Raw genomic sequence first — 23,046 nt, 5'->3', positions numbered from 1 at the left:
CAAATAACAAAAAGAAAACAGAGTTCAAACAGTACATTGCATTGGAATATTAACTCCTTAGCACAAGGAAAATAATAAAACAACAAGCCACCAAGGACTGAACAGAAAATATTAAATAAAAGGTTCCAAAACTTAAAAAGCATGACCAACTCTGTCATTCGTAAAGCATTTAAATGTGAGCATTATTGCACATATTGTGAGTTTAGGAGTCAGACCCAGGCCACAGCATTTAGTCCTGTGGCAAATGGTTGCCTGCTCTATCTGTGAGCTAAACCAGCACTGCTTTATGAAATATGTTTGAATATGTATATATATATATATATATATATATATATATATATATATATATATATATATATCTTTTTTCTTACCTTTGTGTCCTGTAAATGCTGCAATGAAACAGCCATGTTGCATTCTGATGCTGTGGCTGGATTTAAAAAAAAAAAAAGCAAGACAGGAAGTGAACAGTTGTCAGGCTGAGCGGATACATCAGAATTTTATATATATGCAGCTCACTTCCGCTCTGTGAGTGACTGGTGTGAGGTGGAAAAAAAGTGTGTGCATTTTGTATGATTTTCATAAGCTCTATTATTTGTTTGAAGTGATCTAAATAATAAATTGAAATTGTACATAAGAACATTCATGGTAAGGTGTAATATGACATGACGAACAACAGATTACTTCCACGTTCACTAGTATGTAATAAAATTATATACAATTAAATATCCTGTGCACTGAAGTCAGGGTTGAGCATTCTTTTGTTTTTGTCAAAGCCCCAGGGTTCATCTGTCATGGTGGCCTAGCAATATTGATTCCCAAAGTACTACTGGTGACACTGCTGATGACTTGTGACTCTTCTTATGCATCCACTTTTTATTTTACCACTGTGCTTCTCTTTCAGTCTTTTCCTCTTGTGACACTGCTGGGTGGTGTAAGGCACATCTGTCAGTGAAGCTCCTGGAAGACGGCGAGAAACCACAGGATGTTTTTTTTTACTCTGCAAATTCAATTTGTTAGTGTCTAGTGTATTTTACTAATAGATATGGAAGTGGTGGATAAAACATTTTATCATGTAGTTTTGTAACTTGTTTTTTTTCTGCTAAAGCATGTTGCTGTGTCTTTGTACTCTGCAGCTGTATCCTGAACTCACATTTAACAACACGAACTAAAGTAAATTGAAGTCTGTTTACTTCTTTACATGTAAATGAACTTTGTCACAAATGAAATTTCTCGGTTCGTGATATTGATTGTCATTAATGTGTTGTATGTACACAGTTCACAGCAAAATTTCCCATCAGCAGTTAACAGTATTAGTTGACCTGCTGGTATGTATGTGGTGGGACGTGGTTTGCGGTGCCGTGCAGGGAAGGCGGACGCACCCGTGCTGCATCCGCAATCACACCCACTGGCTACAAGAAGGGGAATTAGGGTTGTGTTTGGGTTGGTGTTGTGGTGTGATGCATATGCAGCTGAGAGCTGAGAGCTGCAGCTGAACTAATAAAGATGGCCCAAAACCTTGATCTGTGGACTCGCCGTGTCTCATTCACTCCACAATGTATTTAAATAATAGCTAGCAACCCAATCACTAGTCTCAATGTTTGTCATGCTTGCACATTATTATCAATGTTAGCAAACAAGCTAATACAATACTTAATAAACAGAGATTATTTTGTGACTCTTCTAACTGTAACTACTACTATTGGAAATATTACTATTTTAAAAAAAATAACTAGGTTAACTGCACATCAACTATCATTAGCCTTGAGTTTGGTTAGCTAGCTACAGCTGCAGGGAAAACTCATCCATCCATTTATGGATTTATCCAATTCAGGGTTGTGGAGTGGCTGGAGGCCATCTTAACTGCCATAAGACAAGAGGCAGGGTACAGCCTGGACAGGTCACCAGTTTATCTCAGGGCTAGCACAGCGACTCAGACAACTATTTGCACCTATATTCACACCTATATCCAATTTAGACTCACCAATTAACCTAACAACACAAACGAACTATTGAAAAGATGGGAAAACCCCTTTTTAAAAATACTTTTTTAATACTTTTCATGCCATAATATTTGACAGACTTACAGTGTCATGACGAGAGCTTTGGTAAAAAGATGGTCTGACTGAATTTGAGAGGTATGGTATTCTAGAATGAAAATGACTGGTCAAATCCTGAAAGACATAACAAAGGGTGATTGGTTTTTATTATTCATGGTGGTGGACGACCATATAATTGTGGTTGAATTTTGGTCGTAATAAGGAAAGTTATCGGCTCTAATGTGGATTTACTTCTTTTGCTGTCACCCACGGGCATGCTCACTGTTGTACAGGAAATCTGATGTGTACAAAATAACCAGGAATGGAGATAAGACCGTCCCCTTTGGTCCCCCAGTGTTACTAAACACCACATCACATCACTCTTACAGTGTGCCAGTAGGTTGAAGTCAACCTAACAGTCTTCATGTTTTGGTGAAACTGCATTCACCACTGTTTGGAGAGATTATTATTACATATTACATTTCTGCAACAACTTTTAAACCAAATTTTAATATGTTTATAAATATGCCATCCCATTTTTTTCTGAATCTCTTTTGAAAACAGTATATCAGAATATGAAAAATTTTGTACTAGTCATGTTCTGCAGGAGTGTGGCTTTTGAATGAGAAGAGATTAAGGGCTTTGGAACATGAGATCATTGGATATATTTTATGTGAAAACAATCAAACAAGATCTCCACATTGGTCCATACAGATCTCTGCTTTGCTCACTGTGTAAAAAATTCCATGTTGGTTACAATATACTGTTGTTGCAGTCAGGGGAAAAAAGACAGACAGATAAACACCCACAGTGTCTTTCACTCGTGGTTTCTCTTATCATTAAAAGTAAATAACAAGGTAGACTAGTAATCCAAATCAAAAATCGCCACAATATTTTTCTGTTATCTGACCTGTCAGGTTGATAAAATTCATGCAAAAGCAAATGCAGCCTGTACAAGCTGTGTGCAGCCACTTTTAGGGTCATCCTAGGAAGAAGCTAAGAATTACAATAAATATGTGACTTTATCATATGTGTAATTTGCACAGATTTTGTTCCCTACAAATCATTATTATTATTATTATCATTATTATTATTGTTTTTGTTGTTGTTTTTGTTGTTGTTAGGTGTATAAATATAAAATGGAAAAGATACATGAGTACAAATCAGTAAATATAAAATTTTAAAGAAAGATAATACATTTATTTATACAGCACCTTTCAAAAAATGTTACAACACAGCACAACTGAAACATTAAAAATGAATGTATAATAAAAGTCATGTTTAACATTTTACACAATGTACAGTCAACACAGTTGGGATAAACATACACAACTGTCTTTGATAGGTCGTTAGAGTCCCACACATTTGGTCTGGCAAATTTCTGTCAGAAGTTTTAGTCATTTTTAGTGTTGTTGAAGGCATGCAAGACATGAAACCATGTCTTTATTATATGCAACTGAACATGACATAATATAAAGAGATACCATAAACCTTCCAATCCAATTTTTTTTCCTGAATAATGTTTCTTTCCTTTCATCTAAAATTTTCTCCTTTTCTTTGTTTACAAAGGTAAATTGATCCCGACTGATCCAGATAGAAACCAGGATGGAGTGGTTCAGTGAAAGTTGTGTGTACGGTGTAGAGATGAGTAACAGTGTCAGCAGAGACTTCAAAGAAGGACAAAACACCTGCCGGCCAGTCCAGATACATCCCTATGGTACACCTCAGTGGTGTACTTTTCAAAAATGTTAAACAGGTGTTGTTATGACTAAAAACACCATCATTCATCCAGCACCAAGACTTTTCATTTTTTCCAAAAGAAAATTCAGAGGAAGAGTCTCCCACCCGGTCAATACTTTTATATGCCACTCCAACATCAGCCCGTAAACACTCAACCTCCCAGTAATGGCGACCTGTCAGACCTTCTTCACAGAGAACCTGATCAAGAGCAAATCTGTCTGGATGATCAGGATATGGTTGCTTCTCTGGAACATATTCTGCCATTTTGTTCTCCTTGGTTAAAATAATATTCACGTCTGCTGTGTTGGGGTCAAGTGTTAGGTCACAGGCATCTGCAATCAAAACAGTAGAAAAACGTTAACTGTTAGTGCCGTTCTTGACCTCAGACAACGTTGTTATAGGTGGTTTAGTTAGTATTTACAGATGCCACCAAATAACTGCAAATACTCCAGACATACTGTTCACATTGTGTGTGTAAACAACAGACACACAACACACTTTGATTTGACATTAAATGTTGTTGCTCTGTTGCTTGGCGAATGTGGATTCCATCTTAGTGTCTTGTGCATCAGCATTTCTAATTTGTTTATGACTTTAAACCAACTAATCATTTATCTTTTGATATATAAAATAAAATTTAAAGCCAGCAAATTCAATGTTTTTGTCTGCTGTTTATTTTCTCTATCAGGACACCTTGTTGATAATTCTCATTCAGTAGTAAACACTAATAAATCCAACTGATTTTTCTTCTTTTTCAAAAAAAACCCTGATTTAAAACATATTTTTATATTTCAAAATATATATTACAACCTGCACACAAATCACATCACATGCAGTGTTTCTTGAACATATTTTTCTTACACTGTCTCAGTAGCTTCAGATCGACCCAACATTCTTCATTGTGGTCCACACTAATGGGAAAAACAAACAAAAGCACTGTTGTTTACGAAGAACAATAATAGATCTTGCAATATTAAAATGACTGAAAAACTGATAATAAATTAAGCATGAAGCATTCTTTTTAAGACAGGATTCTTTTCCATACTTGACATTTTCCAGACTGCAGCATGTATCTCTCTTTTTTTCATTTAGCAGCTTGACTACTTCTTCACTGAGGTTATTAAAGCTGAGGTCCAGGTCTTTGAGGCTGCAGTAGTTCGAGTCAAGAGCTGAGACCAATGAGGAGCCTCCACATTGTGTCACTTTACAAAATGACAGCCTACAGAAATCAAACAGTGGGTGTGGTAGATAATCTTATCAGGACCAATTTTAATTTGTGCATATATACCTCACAAAGTAAATTCGGACGTAATCATATGATTATTTCAGAGATTAAAACAAAAAAAATCATCCATTGAAAGTAACAAAGGGACTTGGTGGTGGTTATATATAAATATCTCAAGCATATTAAATGTACAAATTATTGCAAGGCATTGCGACTGCACGATAACAGACCATCTCTTAAAATGTCTGAAAAACATTGAATTCAATAAGACTTTTGTTATACTGCAAGAGGGTCCATGTACACTAGAGAAAATAATTATTTGATCCCTTGCTGAATTGATGTTTTGTCAATTTTTGAAGTTTTTAGAAAGAAATGAACAGTCTCTAATTTTATGGTAGTTTCATTTTAATGGAATTGGTTTCATTTTCTGTAGGATTAAGGCTACTCTGTGATCTTAATGTGATTATTATTTTCTTCTTTAGCCACTCTTGTTTCCATGGCAGTATCTTTTGGGTTATTGTTCCACTGGAAGACTGATTCACGAACCATGTTCAGTGTTCTAGCTGAGAGACGGAGGTTCCTGTCCAAGGTTGGAATGGAATAAACTGATTTTGTGGATAGGTGTGCTTTATACAGATAATAAGTTGAGGTCAGGAGTATCTGTAATTGGCTGATTGATTGACTGTAATCTGCTAATCTGTGGGAGCCAGAATTCTGGTTAGACAGTAGGGGATCAAAAACTTCTCTTAGTCCATGACATGCAAACCAATTCAGAACTTTTATGAAACATACTTTCTTCTGGATTTTTGATTGATATTCTGTCTCTTTCAGTAAAAATCGGACTACCATAAAATTTGGAGACTGTTCATTTGTTTGTAAATGAGCAAACTTACAAATTGAGCAGGAGATCAATTACTTACTTCCCTTATAGGAGATTTATTGTGATAACATCATGTGAACTGACCTTAGTGTTTTTAATCCACAGTGTGGTTTTGTCAGTGCATTACACAGTGCTATCACCCCTGAATCCTGCAGGTCATTATAACTCAGGTCCAGGTCTTTCAGGTGGGAAGCTCTGAAGCTGAGCACAGAAGCCAGTGTCTCACAGCCTTTCTCAGTGAGTTTGTTGTGGCTGAGACTGAATGAAAAAATGCAGGAAAATAATTTTTTAGCTTAATGATATAGGACATTGCACATTTGAAAAATATTAAAAACTAATTATTTTATAACATATATACTATAACATATATACTATAACAGCACTATAACATATAAAACGCACAAGCCCAAAACGAAAAATAAAATCAATTTTTTTTCATCTAGTGAAAATAATAAAAGTTTCGTGCAAGAAGAAATAAAATAGTATAATAGAATTAACCAAGTGCAAGGTCTTTGTTTGAAACCATGTTTAAAGATGGCCAGTTAGAATACCATAATAGCTGTCAAAAGTGTGCTTACATCTAAAAGAAATCAAATAGCACTCTCTCCCTGCTGACTGCTAAAATAAACTTGAGGTGGGAGGTTTCTCTTCTCTGTAAAGCTCTAAAATGTAACAGAAATTTTTCAGTTTGTACTTAAAAGTTGTTGTTGTTTTTAATGCAGTGTTGTACCTTAATGCCTCCAATCTACAGTTTGTGTTCTTCAGCCCATCAGAGAGGCTTTCCATTTCTGAGTCTTTTAAATCAGTGTAGCTTAGTTCCAGTTCTTTCAGGTAACAGGTGCTGGATGTGAATGCTGTTACTAACTTCTCACAGATTTCTGCAATCCTACAATTTCGGTTCAGTCTTTTGATACAGAGGATAAAACATACAATTAGAAAACAAAACAAACAATTAGATTAGATAGATACATAGTTACATTAAATCATCCACTTTTACAAAAATTGGCTGTTACTCTTATGCAATGAGACCAATGAAGGCTGTTAGTTGAAACAAAAAAAAGTCTTGGAAGAAATGGGTAGTCTATTCAAGACAATTTTTCACTGTAGAGAAGAATTTGATTCAACTGTTAATATGGTTTTAAAAAAAAGCCCATGTACAGCCCAAAACGCCTGTTATAATTCATTGTCCCTGCCAGTAACATAATAACATGCAGATATACACTCATCCCCCCTCCCCCTCCAAACGCCTTTGACGCTTATTCCCTTCCGATGCTGACGGTGGATCAAGGAGACCAGCGCTTATGCTGCAGGCCCGGATGCACTGTCTACACTGGCTGTCTCTCACCCTTTACCCATCCCTGTTGCTTGTCATGTGTTTCTTTGGTGTATTAAGAGTTTTTTCATGTGCTATGTGCAGAGGTGTTTTTTTTCTGTTCTCAAACTGATCTCCCTGTTGGAGCTCAGTCTGGGGGGAGTTATTTTTTTTCTCCTTATCTTTCCTCATGTGGTGCTTTTTCCATTGTTATACCTCTCTGACCTGTCTTCCCCATGTGATGTTTTTGTGTAATGTATGTATGGTCGGAGGGTAAGATGGCGCCGCCATTGCGTGCAATAGGTCGGCAGCCTTAACATGAAATTTCCCCTTGTGGGGGCTCGAACCGGTAACCTTCCGATTACAAGGCGAACTCCCAACTCTTGAGCCACGATCACCCGATAATAACTTCTGATCAAAGCCGTGTCATCTCAGGCCATAATGCTAAGTCCCAGATAAGGAATGACATCTAAATAACATCTAACACTGACCTGAGGTTCTCCAGGTTAGTGCAGCCCAGTCCGGCGGAGAGCACAGAGAATAATGAGTCCCTCAGTATGTTGTCACTTAACTCCAGTTCTTTTAAATTTGAGATGATTGATTTGATGGCTGAAGCTAGATTTTCACACTGTGTTTCTGAAAGCCCGCGACCAGAAAGACTGCAAATATAAAGGACAATAGGTAAAAAGTGGCAGATGAACAAAGTCATGGAAAAAAAAAGTTTGCACACAGTCCTATAAAAAACAAAATACACCTCAATAGCTTTTAGAACTAACAGCAATAATTCGAAGTAATTGTTTTCTTTCCAATTTTATGCGTTCATCAAATCATTGTGGAGGAATTTTAGCCCACTCTTCTTCTTTACATCATTGCTTCTGTACATTTAGGCTTGTGGGTACTTTTTACTGCAAAGACTCAAATTCTGTGGTCAAGCCTCAAGCATTTGACTCAGGTTGAGATCTGGATTTTGACTGGACCACTGTAGCACCGTGATTCACTGTCCTGTTGCATGAGTAATTTCAGCCAAACTTAGCTGTCACATTACTTTAGAATTCTTGTGTGTTGTTCAGCCTCAACCCTGCTAAACGATGCTGCCATGTTCTTTTTAGAGAAGATCAGGCTTTTCCTGGCAACACCCCCAAACACGCCTTTCTTTTTCACTCTTTCTAATTATACTGATTACAATTATGAACTTTAATATTTAACATGCGAACTGAGGCTTTTCCGAGTGCTGCTCTCGACATTTTTGCAGTTTCTCTGAGCATTGCACAGTTTGACCTTGGGGTGAATTTCCTGGGATGTCCACTATTGGAAAGTTCCTGATATTGTGTTAACACACACCTGAATGCACCAGCCAAAAGTGCTGCTTTCATGTAGGTGGTCACGCTAATGATCATTTATACAAGTGTATTTGATTAGTAGCACCCAGCTAAATCCCTACGGAAGCAGTAAAGGTGTAATTAGTTTTTCACAGCATTACATAGAGTCTAGTGAAAATTTACTTTTTCACATGATTGCATATATACACTTAGAGATGGGAATTGAACCGGTTCTCCCAGAAGTTCAGTTTCATTGGAATTATTAATCTGCTTGCCTATCGATCCTGCTTATCAGTTCCACTTGCACAGAATAGATAAGAGAATCTATAAAAAATTGAATCGGTAAGTGATGTCGATAATGAAATTGGAACTTCTAAATTCTTATCTATTCCAATCCCTATGTGCAATGCCTGCAAAAAAAAAAAAATCACAAAATTATTATGAAATAATTTTCATTAAAACAAATGATAACAAAAAGCATCACGAAAAACAATACTTTTACTAACCTAAGAGTTTTCAGTTTACACTGGCAATTCCTCAGTCCATCAATCAATATCTCTGCACCTTCGTCATCTCTGCTGTAAAATGTGTTATTGACCAGGTGCAGTTCAGTCAGCACAGAACGTGGCATACGAAGAGCTGAAACAATCGTTTTATATTCCCAAACACAAAGATCCAAGCCTGAAATTCTGAAGAGATGAAAAAAAGATGATTCTTCAGTATCTGATAATGTTTTAGAAGCATACAAATCATTTACTTGACTGAAATCACTGCAATAGGAGTAATAGCACCCATAACACTTCACAGCATGACCTGAATAGGTTGGGTTTTTTCATTCTTTTTTTTTAATAAGTAGGTGTTTAATGTCACAATGTGAGATTAATCAGTTAAAAGGTAGAGTACATGGATTCAAAGGTCTGGTCTGGCAGATATGACACACTTCAGAGGTACTTTAGGTTTAGTCCTACAGGCTGTACTTATTTCTTTCATGTCCTCATATAGCTCTGATTGGTAGGTCAGTACTTCAACTTGGTCTGCTCATGCCTTGCACTAATTTTTCTTAAGGTCCCAGAGCTCTAACATCGGGTATTACGTGAGCTGGAGCCAGTGGCTCACACTGATAGGGCTTCTGTACTTGTGGAGTTTATACTGTACTGTGGTGGGAGTCAGTCATTTGTTTACAATAGCAAGCTTCATTCCTTTGCTAGCTAGTGTTGCAAAACATTGCTGCTGTGAAGCCTCAAACACTCTACAGTAAAATGGGATGACAATCTTGCAACTAGGAAAACTCAATGGTTACTGAGTGACTGCACTGAATTTCAGGGGGTTTGCAAACTATTACAAGTAGCTGGAGCAACCAACTTGTTATCCAGTAAATTCAACCTCCCAGCAATGTGTTTCCAAACAATCACAGTCTGACTTTGACCAACTGCAGTCATTTTTAGACAGGCAGGCTAAAGTTTGCAAATGTAAGAAGATGCATCAAGCAAGTCAGTGTGCACCAATGAGTGCAACTCTTCTGCTTCACTGTTATGTCTCTAAGTGAAGATAATAACTACTACAAAGGTGAATTACTGAGGTTTGAGGTCAGCCTGTAAATTGTGTTGATTTTAAGATGAAAAGTGTGTCTTGTGTTTTTTGGAATGAGAGGGTGAAATGATATCAGTACAATTGCGTAACTGGATGGCTCAAAGCTGTGAGCACAGTGCGATGTGTTCTGTAACTCTTTATCTAGTCCTCACTCTGAGTGCTTAGAGCCCATGCCCATATATTCCTACTGTACAATAATACTGGTGTATTATTGAAACAAAGCCAAACTCAACATGGAGGATAAGAGGAAAGGAAGGAGAGATTCATGTCACAAGACATGTACAAGATACCCATTTCTGCGTGTCTTTTCTCAGCAGTGTGTACACACAGTGGTTTCTATGTTTCTTTATAACACATTGATGATGTTGATGATACCACAGGTCTGTCAAATAGCAGCTCTTGATGGGGCTGTGTTAGTGTGCTAGACTAATGTTTGAATGTTACAATGTGCAATATTGACTTCAAGTATTTATGGTTGTACACAGACACATTTACACATATGGAGCAGTAGCAGCATCTTCAGTAACACACATCTCAGAATCTGATGGTAAATATTGTTATGTGTTGTTCTGCCCATTGTAAAAGTCTGTTGTTACACTAAGATTTCAGGTTCATGTAATGAAATAGTCTATAACAAAACATATTTTTTTCTGAATAAATCCTGTGCTCCACCTGAGTCTCAGTCCTCAGAACCATACAGCAGCAATTTCAGGAGAAGAATTTACCCTTACATCGAAACATTACAGTTCTTCTTCAGTCTCCTTTCATTTATTTTATTATATTTATTTTAAATTTACTGCTTTATTGTATTATTGTTTTTAGGACAGTCCCTTACATTAAAGCTTATTGATAAGTTGACTGTTCATAGGAGCACAGGAGCAGGAGGAGGGACAAAGCACTGCCCAAATATTGCAGTGCTCTCGAGTTGCTGAACTTAATAACACTCTTGTATAAAGAACCAACTCACCTTGCTTTTCTGCAGTTTCTCACAGCTGGAAGAAGTCTAAAGATACCTCTTCCTGATGGTCTGTATTTCTTGAGATTGAATTCATCCAGAGGTGTGTTTGACATTAGAATCAGGTCAGCCAGAGCTGAACACTCCACAGGAGAGAGCGGTGATTCAGGAAAACAATTTGGTTTCAGATACTTTCGTACTGAATCATGTAGGGAACTGTCTTTCAGCTCAGTCAGGCAGTGGACAAGGTTCAGACATCTTTCAGCTGAGCAGTCCAATAAATCTATTTCTTTTTTTTTTTTTTTTTTTTTTTTTTTTTTTTTTTTTTTTTTTTTTTTTTTTTAAACCTGTCCCGTTTGGTTCTTTTGCCATCAGAATTATTGTCTAAAGGCGAAGAAAGATGCCCAACGGATTTACTTTACCAAATGGACCATCCCAGCCTTGCCGTAATGGTCCATTTGATTCACCTTTTATTGTTTATTTTATTTTGACTTGCTGAATACGGGACAGACTTGACTGGTGGAAAGAAAGGGGAGAAAGAAAGAGGGAAAGAAAAACAGCTGAGAAGAGGGACGGGGGAGAAGGGCAAAAACCAAAAACCAACAGAATAAGCAGACAAAAAATACATATATCGATCACCTGGATCACCTGTTGAGAAAGAAAAAAAGAAAGCAAGCAGAAGAAAACGAGAGTAATAAACAACATCACAATGATATATGGGAATATGACAGTAAATACTAAATATTAAACATTATTGTGCAGCACGTAGGATCGACAGCGCACAGTGTGCTTTGAGGTAGGAGCCAAAAAGGGTGTAGTTTGTGTGTGTGATCACCCGTGTGTGCACCTGTGAGCATGAACGCGCTTGTTTTTAAAAGGTTCCTTCATGTAATGATCTACTAGAGGGTGTGGGGGGCCACTGCCCCGTCCTCCAGGGCATGAAGCAGGTATGGAGGAGATCAAAACTCCAGACATCCAGAGGCCCCCAGAACACAAGAGACCAAGGAAGACCAACAGAGGGGCAGCCGCGCCACTATCCCAGAAAGAGCTGAGGAGAGTCCCAGATGAGGGGTCACTCAGCAGCCGCGGAGCAGAAGCCGGGGGGGGTTGCAGTGACGTGCCCGTGAGCTCCGCCGGCAGCCAGCTGTGCCTGAGTGACCGAGCCCCGGGCTGAGAGGCCGAGGGCACCCCATCCCCGAAGTGGCCCGAGCGAGCCCCAGGCTCCAGGCCCCGATAAGCAGCCGCCAAGGAGTGAGCCGGTGGGTACCTGGGCGCCCACCCCCGGACACAAAGAACCACCAACGCACCGATGTCTGAGGGCGTCTGCCACCGGCAGGGGAAGTGGTGGGGGGAGATGGGCCTCCAAACCTTGGAGGGCCTGAGATGTCCCCAGAGAGGTGGCGTCTGATACCCAACCTGACATAAAGACACAGACAAACAGGCACACACAGATACAAACATCTATTCCCACCCTCATGCTCTCATATACAATTACTCAACACTCACCCAACGTGGAGACGGACATAAAGAGACGCTGTACACACAATCACACTCCCCAAGCGTACTCTAAGCCCCGGGTCTAGGTACCCTTGCCCCTGGAGGGGGAAACTGCGCCCAGACCCAGGTGATGTTACCCTTTTCCCTGCGGTGGGGAGAAGCAGACTGCCCCGACTCCGCAGCAGCAGGGAGGCCCCACATTCCAGACCCCAGTCGGACGGCCAACTCCTCCTCCTAGCCCCCCCCGCTCCAGCAGGCCGCAGAGAACGGGGGTGTAGGAAGACTCCAAACCTCCCTCCACCCGCTCTTATGTAGTGTTGATGTATGTGTGTTCTAAGGTGCATTTAAAACCCAGGAGGGCATGGAGCTACCTGCCAGAGCAGCAGGTAAGCGTATAGCCCCTCCTGCTAGCCCTCAATGTCTACGTGTATTTAAAATTGAGAGGTGGGCAACGACGCCAGGGGTGAGGTGTACACCCTGATGGTAATTTGGAATCCGTGTAGCGTGCCCACCCCCAAGATCCTATATGTATGTGTAATGAGAGTGTGAGTAATGTGAATGTCTAAGTTGTGGGATAAAATTGAGGCAGAGGCAGCCAGAAGGGGACAGAGGGGGGGATGTCTCCTCTGCACCCTGGTGACATACCCCTACCCCAAGGCCCTGCATGTGTGGGTGATTGTGGTGGAGCGGGAAGAGGGAGGCAGCTGGAGATGGGGAGGGAAGGAAGGGAGGGGCAAGTGACCCCTCCCTGGGGCCAGCTCCCCCGCTGACCCCAGTAGGCACCCCCATACTCTGCAACCCGCCAGGGAAAGGGGGGCCCAGGCCCATCCGGACCGGGGCCCAGTGCAGCAACGCCGCCCAGCCCCACAGAGCCCGGGACAGTCCACCCGACCCCACCACAGAGAAAACTGCACCCACCCCATCATCCACTCATCTTCCAGACTACACAAGACAATAGACGCCCAGGCTGAGATCTTCCTCCACCTCTCCTGTATCTCCCCCTCCTGCAGAGAGAGTTCCTGAAGAGAGGAAATCTCCTGCAGGATTTGACAACCTCCCCACCAGCTGAAGAGCCCCCCAGGTGGTTCGATGCACAGGCGGCACCCTGCGCCAGGACTGGGCCCCCATACACCCACCCGCCCACAACCCCGGCAACACACCAACCAGGACCCAAGCCCCTGAGGCTTGGCCAGGGCCCCAGCCCAGAGACGGAGCGCCCCAGAACCTCACGCCCATCCCGGACCCACCCAGGGGCAGCCAGGCTACCAGGTCAGTAACCCACGTCCGTCAGCACAGACCCTCCCCTAGCCCTGCTGCACGCAGCCACGAGGAAACCGTCACCTAAGAGCCAACAGAGCCCCTAATTGGCCATGACCGTTATCCCGGGTTGAGCCCCCCAAGGAAGATGCTCCCGGGGAACCCCCTGATGCCCTAAGCCCGTCCCTACCCCCACACCAATCACAACAGTGAAGGTGGGACCAAACTAAGACCCCCCACCCCCACTAGGTGATGGAGCTGATCAAAGGAGCCCAGAGCAATTGATCTGATGTGGTGGCAGAGGCTGTATCAAGACTAATGTAATCTAATAGATAATTTCTATATTGGTTAGAATTAAGATTATTTTTATTTTTCCAGTTCATGAGGACTGTTTTCTTGGCTATGCATAGGGCAGTGAAAACCATATGGGCTATATTCTTTTCCGGAGTGACATTATCTAAGCTGCCCAACAAACATACTAAAGGGGAAGTTGGAATGTTACATTTCAGACACTTTGATAAGTCTTCACATATCTCACGCCAAAACTTCTGAACTGGTGGACAGAACCAAAGAGCGTGGATATAATTGTCCGGTGAATTGGTTTGGCAGTGTGAGCAGTTGTTGGTAGACGTAAAGCCCATCTTGAACATCCGATGGCCTGTATAGTGCACTCTATGTAGTATTTTGTATTGAATTAATTGAAGACTGGGATTTCTAATTAGATGAAAGGTTTTTAAGCAAATCTGAGACCAGAAGTTTTGGTCAAAGTTAACTGATAAATCCGCTTCCCATTTTGCAATAGGAAGTGATATTGATTCATCTGTTTTAGAAAGCATTCTGTATATTTTGGATAGTAATTTGGGGGTTTTAAGAGTAAGAAATTGAACCACACTTGGTGGCGTTTGTAGTTCAACTTGACCCGGTTTAAATCTCTTTTTTATTATGGATTTAATTTGTTGATATTCTAAAAATCGTTTCTTGTTGATCCCATATTGTGTAACTAGTCTGTCAAATGAAATAAATTCTGTTCCTTCTAGTATATGTTCTAAGTATTTGATTCCTTTACTACTCCAATCTGAAAAGTTTATCATATTATTGTTTTGTAATATGTCAGGGTTGTTCCAGATAGGTGTACGTTTGCATGGGATTAATGAAGACTCTGTCAACTTCAGAAACTCCCACCACGCTGTCAGAGAAGAGCTGATGTTGATGCTTTTGAAGCATTCATGTCGTTGGATGTTTGAGCTGATAAATGGTAGATCTGAAATCTCTAGATTATTGCAAAGTGCTTGTTCTACATCTAGCCAAGGTTCATCTAAGAGGGTATGTTTTTGCCATCCTGAGATAAACTGAAGCCTGTTGGCTAAGAAGTAGTGCTGAAAGTTAGGTAGTTCTAATCCTCCTTTATCCTTGGTCTTTTGTAGTGTTTTTAAGCTTATACGTGGGGGCTTATTTTTCCAAAGGAATTTGGACATATATGAATCTAGAGATCTGAACCAATCTTGCGGCGGTTTAGTTGGGATCATTGAGAATAAATAATTTATTTTTGGTAATACCATCATTTTTATCGCGGCAACCCTTCCCATGAGTGATATGGGTAGACATTTCCACCTGGCCAGATCACCTTCTACCTTCTTTAAAAGTGGGATATGGTTTAATTTAGTTAGATCTGCAAGCTTGGGAGATACATTAATACCTAAATATTTTATATTTCCCGATTGCAGTGGAGTAGAAGAGGAATTATGGAAGGAGCAATTAATCGGAAGGACTGTAGATTTTGACCAGTTAATTGAGTAATCTGATATTCTTGCAAAAGAGTTTATCAGTTCAATCACCCCAGAGATATTGGTTTGTGAATTTTGGAGAAAGAGTAACACATCATCCGCATAAAGGCTGATTTTATGTTCTACATTCTTGCATTTTATGCCCTTAATTACTGAATTCTGTCTAATTGCTGCTGCTAGTGGTTCGATAAAAATTGCAAACAGTGAAGGGGAGAGTGGGCATCCCTGCCTGGTGCCCCTCAGGAGACAGAAGCTGGAGGATGTCTGGTCATTTGTTCTCACACAAGCTGTTGGGGAATTATATAATATTTTTAACCAGTTGATGAAAGAGGATCCAAAACCAAATTTGTGTAAAGTTGCAAATAGAAATTTCCAGTTAACTCTGTCAAACGCTTTTTCTGCATCTAAAGAAAATATTGTAGTTTCAAGGTTTTTACTGTATGAGTAGTCTATCAAATTAAGTAATCTACGTGTATTTGTTGATGAGTGCCTACCTTTTATGAAACCAGTTTGGTCAGGATGAATTAAGAGGGGGGTTATTTTCTCTAATCTCTTTGAGAGAGCTTTGCAGATTATTTTGAGGTCTACATTTATAAGGGATATTGGACGATAGCTTGAGGGATATACAGGGTCTTTGCCTGGTTTTAGTAAGAGATTAATGTTTGCAGAATTCATATTTGATGGAAGTCTGCCATTTTCTTTGATTTCCAACAACGTTCTGTATAAAACTGGTGCTAGAATCGTCCAGAATTCTTTGTAGAATTCTGCAGGAAAGCCATCTGGGCCTGGAGCCTTATTATTGGGCATACTTATCAGGGCTTCCTGGAGTTCACCTGGTGTCAGTGGCGAATCTAGTGCCATTGCTTGAGTGTCTGATAATTTTGGGAGAGTTATGTTGTCTAAAAACTGATCAATTTCCTTTTTAGATGGGTTTATTTGTGGTGAATACAACGTTTTATAGAAATCCCTGAAAATGTTGTTTATTTGTTTCGGGTCATATACTGTGTTCCCAGATGAATCTTGAACAGCACATATAGTTGTTTTTTCTTTATTTATTTTTAGCTGGTTTGCTAGAAATTGACCGGATTTATTACTGTGTTCATAATTTTGTAAGCGTAGTCTTTGTACTAAGAATTTTGTTTTTTTATCAATTATCTCATTTAATTCTAGTTTTGTTTTGCGTATTTTGTTCAATGTTTCCTGATCTTGGTGGTACGCGTAGGCTTCTTCTTCTATTTCTAATAGACTTGACCGAATTTCCTCAATATTTGCAGAGTGTTCTTCAGTCTGTTGAATCAGGCCTTGAAGCAGGTCTTGTGTTGACTGTAGAGACAAGCCAATGAGGAACCTGAGGAACATGTCCAGTTCTCCGGTCGTTCTAGGAGTCGAATTAGCTATTGTAATTTCAATCAGTTCATTCAAAGGTAGATCCACTGGAACTGTTTCCAAGATAGACTTGAGCTCTTCATCAGACCCTTTTAGCATGAAATCCTTGAGACTTTCAGAATCAATTTTTTTGTTTGCAAAACTATGATATACAAAGAGAGCAGCAAAATACTCTTGAACTGTCAGATGCACAAAGCAGTAAAGTTTCTTTGTGAAAAACACGCTCTCTTCTTTGAATATTGCTGTACACAACCCACAGTAAACTCCAGCTTTCGTTATATCTATGTCATACTTCTTCAGCTCTTCAGCAGTGAATATGATCCGGCCTTTTTCCAGTTCTTCAAAAGCCAACCTGCCTAATTTCAAAATGAACTCTTCATTTGACTTAAAGAGCTCTGCTGTATCAGGCTCTTCCTGGTCACCATATTTTTCATTAGCTATCGTCATCTGAATAAGAAGGAAGTGTGTGTACATCCCAGTAAGAGTTGTGGGTATTTGGGGGTTTTCATCTTTGGTGTTTCCCATTTTACGCATCAAATACTCAAAAACATGTACAGCAATCCAACAGAAGATAGGTATGTGACACATAATGTACAGGCTCCGTGACATTGTTATGTGTTCAATTATTTTTTCAGCGACTGCTTCGTCCTCAACTCTCTTTCTGAAGTACTCTATTTTTTGTGGATCATCAAATCCTCTGACCTCGGTCCACTGGTCGACATACTTAATAGGAATGCGTTGAACTGCTCCTGGTCTTGAGGTTATCCAAACAAGTGCAGAGGGAAGAAGATGTTTCCTGATAAGGTTGGTCACCAGAGTGTCCACTGAGGACACCTTCGTAGCATCATCCAGTATTGTGGTTTCTTTGAATTTCAGCTGAAGTTGACTTTCATCAAGACCATCAAAGATGAACAAAACTTTACGTTCAGCCAAAGCTCTCGCGACTGCTATGGTTTTAAGCTCTGGATGGAATGTTTTCACAAGGTTCTCAAAGCTGATCTGATCATCTTGGACCAAATTTAGCTCCCTGAATGGAAACATAAAGATGAAGTCCAAGTCCTGATTGGCTTTTCCATCTGCCCAGTCAAGGATGAACTTCTTCGCAGAGACAGTTTTTCCAATGCCAGCGATCCCCTTTGTCATCACAGTCCTAATTGCTTTCACTTCTTTGTCGTCTTCCTCATGTTTAAAGATGTCATTAGAGTCAATTTTTGTACCCTCAACAGTTTGATTCCTCGCTTTATCTTCAATCTCCCAGATCTCATGTTGTTTATTGACATGTTCACTCTCTCCTTGTATAATGTGAAGCTCTGTGTAAATTTTATCCAATGATTTTTCATCCTTACGAGACCTTCCAGTCCCTTCCAACTCCCACTGACACTTTTGCCTCAGATACTCTTTGTTCTTTTTGAAGACCTCCTTAATGGCATCTTCTGCTGTAGGTAAAGAGGAAAACCACCAATTTCAAAAGAAAGCATGTGTTTTATATTGTCTTCTATTGTCTAAATAAAATATGGATATGAGATTTAAAAACTATCGCATTTTGTATTTATTTGCACTTTACACAAATTTGTAACATTATAATAATTGTATTTAATAACTGTACAGTGCACCCGGAAAGTATTCACAGCAGTTCATGTCTTCCACATTTCGTCCTATTCCAAAATAGATACATTTATTTTTTACTTAAAAAAATTCTACACAGAGAAGAATAAATAACAAAGCGAAAACTGTTTGGTTCACATTCATGTGAATGTATTAGAAAATTGAAAAAAAAATATTGTTTGTAGAATTGTAAGGTGAAAAATGAATTTAATACATTTTGGAATAAGACTGTAACATGACAAAATGTCAAACGTTGTAAATGCTTTCCCTATGCACTGTATACATAGTTACCAAACAACTGAAATACATGCTTTAAATAAAGACATCACATACTTTCACATGTCTGTGGCTCAATTTCTTTGAGGATTCTGTAGAAGGCAGATTTGACTTCTGTAGTAGTCAGTGAATTGTAGAGCTCCCTCATCTGATCCTGGCTCGTCCCGGCAGCTTTGATTTTGTTGTATATCTCCGGATGGATCATACCCCGCTGTCTCAATTCATCAGCTATAGGCATCACCAAAGTGATGCTTTGAATGAGCTTAGAGCGGTTCTTGTCCACCAAGTCTGCATCTATAAAAAGGTTAAAAAAAAATTTCAGACATGTTGTTTAGGACTTTAGAAGCTAAAGAATGAAAGCGCGCATTTTATGATCAGAGTTAATCATAAAATTATAATTATTAACTTACCTTCCTTTTCTGTTACTGCTGAAGCAGATAGACAAGGACTAGAAAAAGGCAAAACTGCTTTAGTGATACTTGGTTAATAATAAACCTTAATAACTTATTTAATCTTTTACCTTAAAAATACTGATTGTATATTTATTTATAAGAAGATAATAAAGGTCTCACCTGATTGCACTGAGTTCAGCAGTATCATTGCTGTTCTCACTGCAGTCATTTTTCCCTGAAGTTTCTTGAGCATGTGTGTATGAAGGCTCCTCCCACGTTTCCTTCACTGTGTTTCCCCTCCTCTGCTGTCCAACAGGGAGGAGTGCACTTTCCTCACTCTTCTCAGCAGTGGAAATGTTGTCTTGCTCACGACTGTTTTCTTCCTTTTTTGCACAGCAGTGTGCAGACCATAGGCTCCCCATAATGTTATTTCCTCACTGTCAGCTCAGTGACTCTGTCATTTGCATTTAAATATGAGTATTATTACATAGAAGTTCTGTTGTATTGCTACTATCTTGAGAACAGCCAGACTTTCTTTTCCCTTTTCACCTCATGCAGAATTTATCATAGATATTTCAGTTTAACTAGAAAAATTTATTTTGCTATATTCTTAATCGTCACTGTGTAAGATATCTGACCGAACTACTCGCTGTTCAAAATATGTTTATAAATGTTTATTTTTTCTTACCTTTGTGTCTGATTTCCAGTAGCTGCTGCAGTAAAACAGCCATGTTGCATTAAGATGTCTGTTGCTGGACCTAAATGAAAGCAAGACAGGAAGTGAACTGTAGGCAGGATGGGCGGAAACGCCTGAATTCTCTCTCTCTCTCTCTCTCTCACTGTTTGTGAGTACTGCAAAAAAAAAACAAAAGTACTGAAAATACTTTTGGATGGTTAGTCCTTTATGCTATTACACCATTACACTACAGATGCTCTGAAAATGATTTTTTATCAATCCACTGATATATTTCAAAATGCTTAACTTTGTATAGACACAACAAGAATAACACCAAGGCTGTTCTTTTTAGGAGGTTAGACTGTTAATTAGTAACTTGTTATGGTAAAGTGAAAGTATTCAGGACGGACTAACGCCTGCTCATTTTTTAGATAAACTTTATCAAACTTTTGTACACAGAGATGAAATGTGCAGCTGAATAAATAAGCATTTTCACAGCTGCTTATCTAAGGTTTGCACAATATCAGTGTAGCTGTACCTCTTGCAAATCTTCTGTACATATACAAAAAAACAATAAACTCATTCACAAAATTTTTGCAACCTGCAAAATAGTGCCAAATACTTACTTTGTACAAGTGTCGTCTGTCATTTTCAGCTGTTCAAGAAGAATCTTCAACAGTTTAGCGATAAAATCAAATGTTATCCAAGGCAGACTACTTTATAGACTGCTATAAACTTTTATTATGACTTAGCTATTTGTTAAAGAGAAGCAGTTTGTAGTGGCCGGGTAAATAATTGCATAAAATCTGATGTGGTGTGACTACTTTTAGATGGGGTGTAACTCTCTAATCTTGAAACCTGGGAGAACCGAACAATGTTTCCATGACTTTAAGCAATGCTTTAACATGAGTGCTTCACACAGATCTCTAATGCACCCAGCACCATAGATGATCTACACATTCTGCACAATTTCAAGGGCAGACATCTCAAGGCACATAATTCCTCTTACTTGAAACAAATATATTTAAAGAGGTTAAATTAGCACACAGCTTCGGATTGACTGTAGATCTTTGGCTTCTAGCATGTATTTAGGAAAGACTATAATACTCTACACTTTTACTTTTTAGGAACAAAGGGACTGAAGAAGTGGGCCACCATTCCACAAACCTTCAGTATAAATTTTAAAGGAAGCATTTACTGTCTAAGAACTCTCTTTGCACCACCTCTGCTTTCTCTACCTAGCTTTCTTTTTCCGTTTTATAAGCTCTCCCTTTTATTGAAATATACTCTGAGTCTGAATGGCAACATGGTAACAAATAAGTGGCTGCGGTTCAGGAATCCCAGGCTCATCCAGTCGTGAGGAAGCAACCTTGGGCAAGAGTCCAGATGCATCAAACAGTTTGTGTGTGCTTGCCGGACCATGAAGTGCCTATATTGAATTTTTTCAAAAAGCACTTGTAAAACTGTATATAAGCAGCACAAACAATAAGCAGTCTAGTACACAACAGCAAGCAAGAAAAAAGTCTTCAGGACATGGCAGATTTGTGAGATCAGGTGAGACTTATTTTATTTGATATACCTTTATTAGTCCCACAAGGGGAAATTTCATAAGGCTGCTGACCTATTGCACACAATGGCGGCGCCATCTTACCCTCCGACCATACATACATTACACAAAACATCACATGGGTAAGACAGGTCAGAGAGGTATAACAATGGAAAATGCACCACATGAGGAAAGATAAGGAGAAAAAAATAACTCCCCCCAGACTGAGCTCCAACAGGGAGATCAGTTTGAGAACAGAAAAAAAACACCTCTGCACATAGCACATGAAAAAACTCTTAATACACCAAAGAAACACATGACAAGCAACACGGGTGGGTAAAGGGTGAGAGACAGCCGATTTAGACAGTACATCCGGGCCTGCAGCATAAGCGCTGGTCTCCTTGATCCACCGTCAGCATCGGAAGGGAATAAGCGTCAAAGGCATTTGGAGGGGGAAGGGGGGATGAGTGTGTGCAAATCAGTGTATATGTATGTGTGTGCGTGTCCAGAGTTCAGCTGAGACAGTGTCCTTCGCCCTGCCAGGCTAAGTAAACAGTCCTCCAGCCAACCCAGGTGGCCTTGCATGGAATGGGAAGGAACAGTCTAAACAGTCGTTATCAGGGTGTTTTTTTTTCGGCTCCAGTCTTGCGACCGCAGCTGGCGCCGAGAGGGTATCCGCATGAAGTGATGGTGCTTTTTACTTTAGTGCGAACAGCTCATATGAATTTCAAAGCAGTTCTACAGTCCAACACTGGTCTCTCAATCTCCCGTTGGAGAGCCGCGAGCCTCGCCATACTTGCGTTCTGTGATGTTGTCATTCTTGTGCTCAAGGAGCCGATTCTGAGAACTCACAACAGTGTGCTATCAAGCTAGTAACTACTTTCCATCAACAATAGCTGTTCTCTAAGGTACAACAATATCATTATTATCTATGTGCAGATACAATATTTCAATACAAGTATTGGACCACACCCCTTAATCTTTGTATCCTGGTGTATAAAATCAAGCACCTAACCTTGCAGTCTGCTCTTACAAATGTTTGTGAAAGAATGGGTTGTTCTGAAAGAGTCACTGAACTTGACACAGGCAACTCAGTTTGTAATATTTCTTCCCTCCTAGATATTCCACGATCAACTGTAAGCAATGGAAGCATCTAGGACCCACAGCAACTTAGATAGCAAGCACCAGACGACATAAAGTTACAGAGCAGGACTGTGTATAAAAGTCACAGACGATCTGCTGACTTGGTAACTGCAAAGCACCAAACCTCCTCTGGCATTAACATCAGCAAAAACCTGAAAACCTTGGTAATGTTGGGATTTAGAGATTCTTTTATTGCTACCATATAATCTGCTTTATGATAAATGCATTAAGAACATGTTTTACAGCATTATTTTATCAGTAATATTCCTTACAGGGTTCATATTCCATTGAATATGTTTGTCATCACATTCATTCTATTCACAGGTAGAGTTCATTTTATACACATTGCATATCTGTGCTCGTTTAGAGTTGATGTTCCATCCAAGAGGGTTTTAAGCTTCACTGGTGAGAGTGTCCAGGTGATACA

At 39.6% G+C, this 23,046-nt stretch overlaps 1 protein-coding gene across 2 annotated transcripts; it reads right to left on the bottom strand.

Annotated features, from left to right (window-relative positions):
* Nucleotides 1-3,214: 3,214 nt before the first annotated feature.
* LOC100711957 (NACHT, LRR and PYD domains-containing protein 12) lies at nucleotides 3,215-20,040 on the bottom strand. 2 transcript variants are annotated; one of them, XM_025906857.1, is made up of 13 exons: nucleotides 19,943-20,040; nucleotides 19,435-19,708; nucleotides 19,273-19,310; nucleotides 18,920-19,156; nucleotides 16,832-18,414; nucleotides 11,070-11,344; nucleotides 9,019-9,201; nucleotides 7,685-7,852; nucleotides 6,612-6,785; nucleotides 5,966-6,139; nucleotides 4,822-4,995; nucleotides 4,638-4,687; nucleotides 3,215-4,108 (listed from the first exon to the last, which is right to left on the bottom strand). In XM_025906857.1, exons 2-13 carry the CDS (start codon nucleotides 19,674-19,676, stop codon nucleotides 3,570-3,572), a joined length of 3,837 nt encoding a protein of 1,278 aa, XP_025762642.1. In that variant the 5' UTR covers nucleotides 19,677-19,708; nucleotides 19,943-20,040; the 3' UTR covers nucleotides 3,215-3,569. The 2 variants fall into 2 exon arrangements, with proteins under 2 accessions (XP_025762642.1, XP_019213965.1); XM_019358420.2 differs by having other exon boundaries at nucleotides 3,518-4,108; nucleotides 16,832-18,417.
* Between the last annotated feature and the right edge of the window lie 3,006 nt (nucleotides 20,041-23,046).

This window comes from Oreochromis niloticus, linkage group LG4 (assembly GCF_001858045.2).
Source record: "Oreochromis niloticus isolate F11D_XX linkage group LG4, O_niloticus_UMD_NMBU, whole genome shotgun sequence".
Lineage (NCBI taxonomy): Eukaryota > Metazoa > Chordata > Actinopteri > Cichliformes > Cichlidae > Oreochromis > Oreochromis niloticus.
Note: the sequence above shows the minus strand (reverse complement) of the source record. Positions and strands in the feature narration are given on the sequence as shown.

Coding starts and splice junctions, on each gene's coding strand:
- LOC100711957 (XM_019358420.2), bottom strand. CDS start 19,676: ATGGGGAGCCTATGGTCTGCACACTGCTGTGCAAAAAAGGAAGAAAAC. Junction 7,853..9,018: donor TGTAAACTGAAAACTCTTAG/GTTAGTAAAAGT, acceptor TTATATTTGCAG/TCTTTCTGGTCGCGGGCTTT. Junction 4,996..5,965: donor TGTGGATTAAAAACACTAAG/GTCAGTTCACAT, acceptor TGATTTCTGTAG/GCTGTCATTTTGTAAAGTGA.